Source organism: Amborella trichopoda, chromosome 4 (genome assembly GCF_054954075.1).
Source record: "Amborella trichopoda isolate Santa Cruz 75 chromosome 4, AtrichopodaSantaCruz75HAP2 v2.0, whole genome shotgun sequence".
NCBI classification, from domain to species: domain Eukaryota; kingdom Viridiplantae; phylum Streptophyta; class Magnoliopsida; order Amborellales; family Amborellaceae; genus Amborella; species Amborella trichopoda.
The window spans coordinates 49759410-49771887 of record NC_142339.1 but is presented as its reverse complement, the minus strand read 5'-3'; the positions used below and the strand labels follow the sequence as shown (position 1 = coordinate 49771887).

Genomic DNA, 12478 nt, shown 5'->3' with positions numbered 1-12478 from the left:
GTGATACTTGACAATTTATTATCTAAACTTTAATAAATCCAAAAACAATGCTTACATTGTTGCTACATTACAAAACCCATCATAGATTTATTGGGAGCATAAATCATAGATTTATTGGGAGCATAAAATGAAATGCCAACAATAATATTAAACACAAGAACTATGTTACTAAATAACAAGAACTACAAAGTAAGGTACATGATTATTGTTCAAAGAAAATAACAAAAAATACCCTCAGTATAGGATTGCAGTCAATTAAAACAAAACACAAGGACTCAGTGATCCATCTAAAATGCTATGTTGTATACACCAATGAAATAAACAATAAAAATATAAAAATAATTAAACTTCTCTAAGCATAAAAAAAGCAACAAAATGCTTAAGCAAATTCGAATCTCACAATGAATTTCTAGCTGCTTAAATTAGAAACATTGAATCTCTCTCTTGGCTTTATAAAGATGCTAAGGGATTAAAGAAAAAAGAGATTTTTTATTGTATTAGTATTATTTTAACTCTACCTATTATTTTGAGTTATACGATTGTTTTGATATCTTATTTTTTGGAAAATATATTGCTTGTATTCTTTTCATACATTTTTTAAGGGAACTTATTGGTAAAATTTTTAAAGAATTTTTTGTTGAATAAAGATTCTTAATTTTATCCCACTATTAATGTACTCTTTTTAAACTAAAATTCAATAATATTAAGTTAATGAAAAAATAAAATTATAAAGGAGTTTTTTTGAAAAGAAAAAAATACGGATTTACATCAGTTTTATTAAAAAAATATGATTTTTTGAAGATCTTTCGAAAAACTTGGACTTCTCAACTGATTTCAAAAAATCTAAGATTTTTTCAAAAAAATTGTGTTGTAAACGAAAACTTGCTAACTATGTTCATAAGTAATACACAAAAGCATAAAACTTTTCCGTTAAGCCCTAGTTACCAGTGCCATGACTCTGACCTTTACTAATTCAGACAGTAAAACTAGTTATACCTTTACCAGTGTGCATTATGGTGGACGCACTAATTCAAGATCGGACTGGAACCGATGGTTTGGCCAGTCTACCAACTGGCCAGTCTGATTAAAATAAATATCACATTTAGTAATAAATTAATCAATCAGTGTTTGACCGATTTTAACAGGTCCAACCTGTTAGTTTCAATCGGTTCAACAAAAGTATTACATAATTTTTAAACTATTGTTTATATTTTTTTTTATATTTTTAAAATCCGATCAAATTGTCAGCAGTTGCATCAATTTTAATTGGACCAGACCCATTACCATTTCGTTAAGTAATCTAATATTGAAAAAATAAAAATATTGACAAAAAACGTTGTTCTTACTATATGTCAACATTGCATACTCGTATGCTTACAGGGCACACATAAAACAATATAGAAAAGGCATAATATGCTTGTTCTTGTGAAAGTGCATATCACACAGACATTCTCATGCATGAGCCCCCACACACACTCGATAGATTGCTGCATTTACTACAACACATACACGCACTGCTGGATATTATAGATATTATTGGCTCACTTATCAACTTAATTGTTGGGCATCACTTAAGCAGCATAGTTAAGTCGTGCTATTTTTTATCTCGGGTAAACAAACATATGTTTTGTACATGGTAAACGCGAAAGTAATTGCAGTATATACAATTATGCCACTATAATCGGTTGAGAATAGCAGAGGATCTGTATGCTCTCATACCTAGTCAACACGTTTAAAATTGGTGCTCTTAAAAAATGATTGGGAGCTAGTTTTAAAAAAATTGTTACATCATTTTAAAGGTAAGGGAATCTATAAACATTATAAAACCATGGTTTATCAATGCTCAGGAAATATGCTGGTTCACATGGGAAGACTGACGCAAGAAAGGTGCATCGACTAGGACACCTCGAACATCCCCAACAAGCACTTCCCTCCCTTCTGAACCTGCATGCCTCTTCACGTAGCCAAGACCCACATGCTCCACATTTTGGTTTCCAACCACATAACTAGTAAGCTTTCCAACCTGTTCAATATCAGTAACATTTTGAAGCATTCAAGAGAAAATAAACTGAAAACTATACGCGAGAGCCATAGCGTAGAGGTCTGGATCTCTTGGGATTTAGTTAGAATTTTCAGCTTTCCCATCTAGAAATTAAGCAGAAAAGGTACAGAAGGTACCTTCTTGCCCTCTACAATAATGGCACTTCCTGGTTCAACTGGGCCATCCAGACGAATCCCCCACAACCTTTGTTTTACTCCATCATAGGTGACAAGCCTTGCGATGGTCTCCTGTCCTTTATAGCATCCTGACAAAATACAACCAAATTAGTTCAACCCAGAATTGAAACATTCTTGGCCAGTCCTTTGAATGCAGCCTAACCTCTCAGATAACAGTGAGGAACCCAGAATCTTACACCAACTCATCTCCCAACACGAGACAAATTGTCATTTTCCTCAAATTTGGTTGAACCTAGGGATAGTATTGGATTATGCAATCTTTTGCTGCCATTGAGTTTTCCTCATCAAAGATATCTTTTGTAGATTATTTTTCTTTCAGTTCTATCAAAAAAGGACAAAAGCATGAAACACAAGGTAACTGCAAAAACATGATGAAGACAGGCTGACAGGCTTCCACATGAAGACATGTTTCTCAAGTCATTATATGGTTTTGAGAGTGACTCTAATGACATTCTTTCAAGGTCATTAGATGGTGTTGGGGTAAGTTAGATGTTCCATGATGTCATCAGCAAGGAACAGTTGAGGGAATTAGGAGGCATAGCTCTGAATATATAAATATTACCAAGTTCATCCATTTACCTAGAAAGGCCAACCCCCCAACAGATAGTTTCATGATTACAGAATTAGGGGATTGTTTGTTTTTGTTGTTTTTTTTTGTCTTCTAGACTTTTGCTCTTTACTACCTTGTCAGTTTTTATATAATATTAACGAAGAATTTGTCATTCATCAGAAAGGAAAAATGGTACCTTTATTTAGAGATACAGCTTTCCTGAGGCAGGCTTCGAGGACATTAAATTCATTTGTGAGCTCTTTTCCAGGAGAAGGCCTTCCTGTATAATTAGCATTAGTACACTAAATATGCTGTACCAGAATGAATTCTTCGAAGATCAGTTCATAACTTTTTTCATTTGATGGTAAGATCGGTGTACATCTCGGAGAAACTAAACAAAAAATAACAAAAAAATTTAAGCAGTTTATTACATCATTGATTATTATCTCTTTGGGTGGTGGTCATATCACAATTTATTTGAGAAATTGGAACATATTGCAACTCCGACATAATTGCTCGAGCTTTCTACAAGAGAGATGTAAATGAAGAAAAATAAGATGGAAAATAAAGTCCATAAGATCTTCAAGGAAAGTGTCATATTCCGAAATTAAATGTAAAATAAATTGAAGAATCAAATTCAGAAGTGAGATAAAAAATAGCTGCACAAATCCAGATATATGGATGCCTACAGTCCCATGATATTGTCATTTCCCAATAAGTTGCATCTTAGACTCCCCACTTTGACTTCTAAAAGGTTATTAAACTTCCTGGCTTGGCACTCAATGGCACGATTCTTGTATCTTTTTCCCACTTTTTCTCTAAATTACAGTGGGTCAAATTTTCTCTAATTTTTAATTTAAATTTTAAATCATGTACAATTTTCAGAAACATATCAAAAGAATTTAGGGGGCAGGCAAAAAGTGTACTTCCACATCTGAACAGATCCATGGAAATTATAAATCCATGGATCATCAGTTCAATCTTACAAATCAAGCAGATATTCAAGCACTCAAAAGAATTATTGTAAAAATAAAACCAAGTTACACAATTAAAAGATAGCTGACCTTGTATGACTCTTAATCTCTCCCACACATTAGCCCCCATGGGAACTGCACCAAGACTCAAAAGAACCTTCCACACGGATCCAGCAGAGGCCGGTGACAGCATCAGGGAGAAACTATCTTCTGATAAAACATTGCCCACTCCAGCAGTTATTGGCATCCCATTAACCTGTAGACAATGAAGAAAATGAAAAGTTCTTCTATACGGAAGGAAAATATGCAAAAAAGAAAACATATAATCCTCTTTTTTATTTAATTTGATACACTCCAGAACAAAGTAGGTCTCAACCATTTATTCAATAAGACAAGTTTTTATTCAGGATGTGGAGGAAATCCAATTCAACCATCTTTTGACTGATGAGCAATGTTCATTTGTTTGATCATCCTAAGCTATAACAGGGATAGAGTTATGAGCCATAAGAGTTCCTAACAAAGGTGTAACTGGAATAAGGTTATGGAGATTAGTGGAGAAAGATGATGATATGGATGATTTTTTATGGTGTACAATAACTTCAGAGATGTGCAACATCACCGTGTTGTAGAAAAGTTCACCCATTGCTTCGTGGAGCCAATTCACGTCAAAAGGCACAATAGCGAGGATAGATATGAATTTGAAGTAATAAAGATGAAGTGGAGCAGATTAAATAGAACGATCATTGAAAAACGATGGTCCATAAAGAAAGTAAATATTTTATCATTTACTTACTTTTTTCTTGAAAGTTAATGTAGTATCCAATGTTCGAAAATTCGGCCGCTTGGCAGCCTAGGCGGCCAATCGCCTAGGCAGAACCTAGGTGGCTTGAGTCTGGGCACCACCTAGGCGGGCAAGGCGCTACAGTCAAGGTGGCTGCCTAGGTGCCGCCTCGATGCAGGTTGCAGAGGGTGGAAAAATGCCCTTTGCTATGATCAAAATAGACATTTCCCCCCCCCCCCCTAAAAAGGGGGGAAAACGGTTTTGGGGGACACTCTAAACCCCCAAATCCAAATCTGTGCAATCTAGTGAGCAAAACTCCCTGAAAACCTCTATTTTGTGATTTTCGGTCAAGTTTTGCCAAATCAGCCAGATTTTACTGTTTTCAGCGAGTTTTTGTTGATTATTTGTCTAGGGTTTGTGATTTCAGTGAACACATAGTAGCAATAAGGGCCCGTGGAAGGGGAGGTTTTGCAGATCCACTTCGAGATCCTAGAGATGAAAAAATTAAGGAACTTAAAAAGCAAATTCGGCAGCTGGCACAACAGTTTACGAGCATCACTCATTAGCAAGACGATGATCTTTCAGCCTAATAAGATGTCGAGTACCACCCTTTCATCTCCATACTCCACATGAAGAGTCAAGTGAAAAGAAAAGTAATAGAAAACCTAAGCATGGGGAACATCACTTGAGGGGTTTTTATTTGAAGGAGATTCTTATTTTTAACGCAGTTTGTATCAAAAATCAGCACAATGTAGATTGGGCTCTGTTAACAATCTTTAATATATATGTAGATAAAGAACAAGATCTTGTAGGAAATCTAATCTAGAATGATGATCAAGATTTTGTGGTTTAACCAATCTTTGACGAAGATAAAAATGTAGATCTCAAGGATATCAAAGAGGTGGAGCATTCAAGAGATTTAGGGCATTGGAATCAAAATAGCACAACAGAAGTGTAGTCGACTCATAAATAGCAAATTGTGGCCTTATTTCGAAAAGTAATGAAATAGATGTCAACATAACCTCTAAAGACCAAAAAATTGGGTTTAAAGTTTCCTATAGGATTTTTTTTAAAAAAAAAATTTCCTACACGATTTTCAATAGCAGTTTATACATATCAGGATCCATTTCTTAAGGAATTCCTTTTACCACCAATAATATTTGAGCCAGCAAAGAAAAAGAAGGTTGAAGAAGATGGTTTTGATGCCGAATTCCTCTTAGTACATTTCAACCAGGGGAGAATGATGGAGGGCAAAATTATTCTTATTTTTAATTTTTATTCAATTTCAAATGATGAATACTATAGGTTTAGATTTAGGATATATTTCTAGGGTTTTTTAGTTTTTTAGGGATTCTGGAGTTTTTTATAGTTTTTATTTACTAATACTGATTACTATATATAGGTACTTTTCACAGGTGATCTTCATGTTGTTGTTCATGAGTACTACTCACGTGCTTAGGGGTATTTTAGAGTATTAAATGTTTACTTGGGTCTCAAGTTAATTTTAGAGTTTCATAGGTTTATAAACTGCTGGATGTCAAATTTTGGAGGCTTATGTTATTTGGAATGAATTTTATTTTATGAAAGACGAAAGTTATCCTCTTGGCTTGATTTACAACCATGTTTTCCTCCATTATTGCTGATTTTACTTATTTAAGGTTCAGGAAAATGGTGGATTTAATTTCGCACATCTCCTTCCTGCATCACAATCAACATTTGACCTCACAGATACAATAATTTTACAACACCATCATCTAATAAAGTTAAATAATAGGTTCTTATCAATTAAAACTTACGTTATAGTGAAGATGTGTGCCGTATGGCTTTCCAACAAGGTCACCAAGATTCAGATCCTCCATTACCTTCATTCATGTACAATAGAAGAGCTCAGAAAGCTTGTTCAGTACAAAAACAAAGAAAAAAGAACACCCCAACCCAAATAATCAATTAACTAGATCCAACAGCTCGGATATGCAAATCAAAGAGCTTACTTGGATGCTTTTAGGTCCAATCAGAGTAAAAAAACATGTCTTTTTGGTGATGTCTTGAAGTTCCACCTTGTCAGTAAAAAAAATGTACCTAAACCAGAGGACATGGGAAAAAGCCATAAAAAATGTTACTTCTCATCAACTCCCTCCACTCTTTAGTTACTTAATAAGCATCTCAGCACAAAATAATCAAAATAAGAGAGAATTTAGCTACTCATGTCAAACTAGACCATGTAGAAACAAAAATCTCAAGGTCAGCTCATCTCTTAGATAATCAGGTTCAATTTAACAGTTGAAAATCTGAACATTCCAAAAAGAGAAACAGTTATTGTAGCGATGTACCTAACATTGTCTGAATGATGGATGCACCCAGTAGGAGAGAGAATGGGACCAACTGCTTTGGTCAGGTCATGTTCTGATAGGCCTTATTTTCTCTCCAATACCATTCATCCATCAATCAGACAGGGTTTGGATGGCGTTGGGCTGGTCCAAGTCAGTAGAAACAGTTCTACCTAATCATTCCTCATCCAGAGATCTCTTCTAATATAGTTAAGCATAACAGCCAGCATTTCATAAAGGCCACATATGGACAACCCATAAACATCTTCATAAAATAATTATGATGGATAAATGAAGAAAAAGGTATCTTAAGGATCATTTAATCTGAAATATGAAAAGCAAAGAAGATCGAACTTACTTTTCAAGCATTCCAAGAATGCTGCTGCAAGTTGTTGGTGAGACTAGCAATGTTATCGCATTTTTCTGCAACCAAATGGACTACAACATTTAACAAAGTACGAGCCAAGGAACAATATGGTAGTAAATTAAATGTTCAAGGTGAAAGAAGAGTTATAAGCTATAACTCATCAATATTCTATAAAGGAAGTGAAAAGGAAAAAGATGAACCAAAATCCCTGCACAAATTTACCATCACCCAAGCGTTAGCAATGTCAATTGTACGAGCTGTTGGTGTTACAAAAACCGTCTCACATCCCTGCATGCTAAATTTGAAATCTCTAATATCAGTAATAAATGCCAATCCACAGCAAAAGATATTACAATAATAGAGTGAAATGAGGGAAGTTGCATAGTTCCTTTTCACCTGTCCTTCAGTTAGAACCTGAAAATCTGCCGTGCTTTGGTTATGCAGAAACTGAATTCTATCTTCCCCAGTAACTATGTTAGATGCAACGTCATGCATGGCAGAAAAGCAGAAAAAATGCAAATAAGAATATTATAGCACATCTAAATTCTAATGCATTAGAGCTTCACTGCTTCAGAATGCCTTTGGGATCCAAAGAAGAAAGATCTCAGTCTGATGAAGCTTTCTTTTCTTTGCGATAAATAAATAAATAGCAAAGAGAAAATCCAGAGAAAAAAAATATACTAAGGATGAGAGAGTGTGTTTTGGATTAAAAAACATGTATTCACAGTTCTAAAATTGATGCACATTAAGCGTCTTATCCAGGCAAAAACGTACAAATGAAATGGATCAATGCAGTTCTCTTCCTAGGATGGACAAATGTAGCAATTTGATTACGCAACATATTAACACGAGTAGCATCCATATCAACAGAAAGATATTTTAGGTGAACATGTCCGTGAGTATTGAAGTGCATTATAGATCAAAGATGACTTGACATTTAAACAACTAGTGAGAAGGAGCCTCAATTTCTTTTCTTTTCTTTTCTTTCTTTTTTTTTCTGGGTGGGTAAGCAAAAGTTTTGAACTGCAAAACATAAAATTGGGATTAGGGCTGGCAAAGTGCCAAGTTGGGCCAGGCCAGCCCTGGACCTAGCACAAACCTGGTCCCCTGAGGGCCCCCGCCGAGACCGGACCCGCCGCAAAGGCCTTGGCTGAGGCCGGCACTGACGGGCTAAATAAAATTAAAGAAATCAAACCAAAAAAGCTAAAGAAATAAGGGATGGGCCAAACAGGGCCGGCCCTGTCTTGGACCTGGGCCCAGGGCAGGCCTGGCCGTCAAGCCACATTTTTTGGCCAATGCCCTAGTTTTTTGGGCCAGTAAAGCCGGGCAAGGCCACCTAGCCCATTGCCACTCCCAATTGGGACAAAATGCAAATATAACTACTCTACAAGCTACTCCACGAGCTAAAACCAATTTGCAGTTTCTCTACAATCTAATAACTAGTGAATAATAGGAACAACATACCTCTAATCCGACCAAAATGGGAAAGGTCCACAACCTACAAAAGAACAACACAAGAATAAAAAACAGAAGAAAACCCACTTGTCAAGGAAATACTTTTCTGTCTTTCATAACTTTATATAGCATGAAAAGGCCATGAAAAGGCCAAGGAATGAAAGGAGACATCTCATTTGTTGCAACAAACAAAGAGAATTTTTTTCAGAGAGCATGTAATCCACTTAAACATTGTCTATTTTGAAAGTAATATCACTTTCATGTAAACATCCTATCAGTATTCCCAATTATAAATGGAAGTAAGTCCATCAAATATTACTACGAGAATATTCCTCAAAGCAAAGACGAAGGTACATATAAGTTGAGCAAGTCACCCTATGTGCTCCATCGGATAACGTTTATCCCTCATGAAGGACAGCACTGGAATAACATCGTAGTCAACAATGTGGCAAAGGCCAAGGACGAGATCTTTCAACTGCAAGGTGTTCTATTCAAACTAGAGCCAAACACATAACTTAGGAGGGGTAGACCAGGACCTCAAGGAGATGGTAGGGAATCAATAGGGTTGAATGTATATTGCTACTCCTACATGAAAGAGAATTTCTTCAAGAAATAGTGCTCCAACTTTTATGGTGATAGTCTTTTGCTGTCCAAAAAATTATTTGTTTGCACACCTACCTTTCTGAATAATAAGCATATTTTCTTCAGCAACAAACGAGACAGTCACATAAAGCAAGACATGACTTGCAAATCATGTGTGGCAATTTTCCAAGTCACATAACCTGACAATATAGTGTTTGCAAATCACAACGAGCATATCCACATCACAGCTGCGGTGGTAAACTGTTCATGCAGAGGAATGGGTAGCATACACCATGAGGTTACAAATGGTGGCTTATCTGCTCTTTTAGTAGAAAGAGCCACAAATGCCAAATGAACAGATAGTGATGCCGCTTTTATGTGCAGGTAAACCAAGCACATGTGCAGGCCCAAAGCAATCATGTAGTGTGTGTATTTTATAGCAGGAAAATCACAAGCATTGCAAACTCATTTAATATTTTGAAAACATGTGTAGCTACCCCAAGGAAAGAAAAGCAAAAGATGTTTTGAACTTTCCATTAGTTTCTAGTAAACAACATTTGAAAGATGTAAACTTTTAACCCTTGATGGAAAACAGAAATTAACAGGAAACAATACTAAATTTATGAATGTTCCATAGTCGATCAAGGGAAAAAGAACAGATGGAATGCATTGTCAAAGTACTGAGCGGAAAACATTTAAACGTCAATGTATGTTTCTTTTTCTTTTTTCTTTTTTTCTTTTTTTTTTGTGGTAAGTATACAGTACACAGTACACACCAACACATCAAGAAGTTTCTGCACCCTATGGAACAATATTTAAGCACCATTAACTCAGGAATTAAAACATCAACTACCTGGGTCTACAAAGTTTCTGCCTCAGCAAAAAAGTAATTTGTAGTACCCATAGTAAGCATTGTGCTCAACCGAAAAATATTCCAAGGTTAGTGGGATTTGCCGACTCCCACCATTTATTGGAACATGAAAAAGAAGGGTTTGATCATCAGTGGCTACTAATAGGGCTAATTAACAGACTGTTACAAACAAAAAATTTGAAACGTTGTCAGATTGATATCAATCAATCTATAACTCAAATTCTCCAACATTGACCAATTATTCTTCTCCTTTGAACTAACAAAAACAACAATAGAACAATTCAACGTCAAGAAGATACACGAAAGCAATGCCCCACAAACTATGCATTGATAAGTCCACATAAGAGGAGGGGTTCCAAAACCATGAAAGAAACTTACCGCAACACCATCCTCAACCGCTTTCATCGCCACCTCGTCATTTCCAAAAGTTTCCACAATGCCATCCTCTAACAGTTTTGCGCCCTCAGCAACCATTACATCCTATAAAAAAACAGGATTGCATCGAATTAATTTTGGGAATACAGATCGCAAATCGTGATTCTGATGTTAAAAGAATGACTCCAATCGAACTTGTCAAAATTTTGCATTTGCATATTTCTTACTTAATCAAACACTAATTTCAAAAACAAAAAAAAGGAATAGAAATAACACAGATATCACAATAGTATTAAGAAGTTGCCAAATTTCAAGCTCATGTTGAACTCTCTTAAACTCAACCTCATTATCGTGATTGCAAAAATTCAGCCCCAGACAAGATTTAATTGAAGAATAACATTATCATCTTTACATGTAATAATAACCTGCAATCCATACTCGGATTGGAAGTGAGAAGCAGAAGTAATAAAAAAAATGAAACACACCAACTACTAAATTCACAGAATAATCTGGAAATTCAAGCTCATCATGATAACCAAGAGAGAGAAACTCAAGCTGAAAAGGATAAAAAAAAGATACCTAAGCCTTATAGAAATCGAAACAATGACAAATGTGAGATAACAAGCCTCCAAATCCAAACAAGGCCTGATGAATTACACAGACAAAGTGAGAGAGAGTACATGTAAGTCGTCGTCGATGGGCGGGGGAACAATGTCGAAAGATGACGAAGCCCGGAGAGAGACTGGCCTTGGACGATTATGGGCGTTGTAGAGAGAGAGTGAGCGAACATTTGGAGCAAAGCTTAATTGACAGTGGTGGAAGGAGTGGGTGAAGGAATAAAACCAGCCCTTAATCTTGGCGGCAGGAATATGGAACCCTCCAGCAATTGAACAAGAAATAACAGCCATGGATATCCGTTTCAAGGTTAGTGAGAGAAGAAAACGAGCTCTCTCTCTCTAGAATTGCAAGAGAAGCTAAAGCACAGTACCACTCACTCTCTCATCTCTCACCGGAGAACACAGGCGACTGAGGCTCTCCAAGTCTCCACCAGTACTAGACGAGCATGTACACTATGGTCCCGAGGGAGCATATTTATTCCTACTACCTCTTAAGTTTACATTTTCAATATGAAATCTTGGTAACCATATTGTAATCACCTTATAATCACTACATGATTATTCTAAAAATGAATAAAATTTGAGCTTTTTAGCACTTATATCTCACCCTCTAAACATTCAGATAGTTTTTATTCAATCTTGAAACTTTTTTTTTTTTTTTCAAATGCTTGAAGGATGCAATTAGAAAAAAAAAAAAAAAGTATTAAGGTTAATCTATGTATTAAAGATCTCATACCCCCAAAATTTGGGATCCTCAAACTAATTCTAAGTGAGTTTTTACCCAAGGGAATAAACGGATAATATACTCCCAAAGGTGCAGAATATCTTTTCGCTAGACCGAAATACTATTGAGGGACTTAATTTCCAACTCACATCGGGCTTTAGAGGTAAGAGCAGAGAAATGCGCAAAATTTTGGATGACCACGAATGTATTTCTCAATAAAACGATTAGTGCATGTCTGGATAGGATTTGTGAAATTGAATAAAAAAATTAGAAAGATTTTAGTTGTTTACAGAAATTATCAGAACTATCTTTATTTTTCAAAACCATACAAATATTTTTTAAACTACATGTTCCCAATATTTCAAATTATTTTATTAAAATATATGTTCATACTCAGCTTTTCAAATTCTTTTCTGTAATTTTTCCTTTGACTGCTTTGTTAACTCTTTTTTGTATTTTTTCCTTTTAACTTCTTTGGCCGTGGAGCCATATGTCCGCTTGGGACATCAAGGGAAGCACCTAAAGGACCAAGGAACCCCTTGAGCATCACAGCCCTATTGGAGCTACGATGAACCACCACGGCTCTAATAAGGCTTTGATGTCATTGGCTATTCAAT

The 12478-nt window shown here is 35.7% G+C and overlaps 1 protein-coding gene across 3 annotated transcripts; it reads right to left on the bottom strand.

Moving 5' to 3' along the window:
* Nucleotides 1-1571: 1571 nt before the first annotated feature.
* On the bottom strand, nt 1572-11910 carry LOC18429026 (Glycine cleavage T-protein family). Of its 3 annotated transcripts, none has more exons than XR_016054660.1 (12): nt 11201-11910; nt 10524-10625; nt 8702-8735; nt 7634-7707; nt 7460-7525; nt 7229-7293; nt 6535-6622; nt 6340-6405; nt 3853-4018; nt 2985-3064; nt 2179-2306; nt 1572-2023 (listed from the first exon to the last, which is right to left on the bottom strand). XR_016054660.1 is itself a non-coding variant. In XM_006838321.4 (12 exons), exons 1-12 carry the CDS (start codon nt 11426-11428, stop codon nt 1844-1846), a joined length of 1281 nt encoding a protein of 426 aa, XP_006838384.1. In that variant the 5' UTR covers nt 11429-11910; the 3' UTR covers nt 1572-1843. The 3 variants fall into 3 exon arrangements, 2 of the variants coding, with proteins under 2 accessions (XP_006838384.1, XP_088721599.1); XM_006838321.4 differs by having other exon boundaries at nt 2985-3068; XM_088865473.1 differs by having other exon boundaries at nt 2985-3068; nt 7460-7532; nt 11201-11330.
* Nucleotides 11911-12478: the final 568 nt, after the last annotated feature.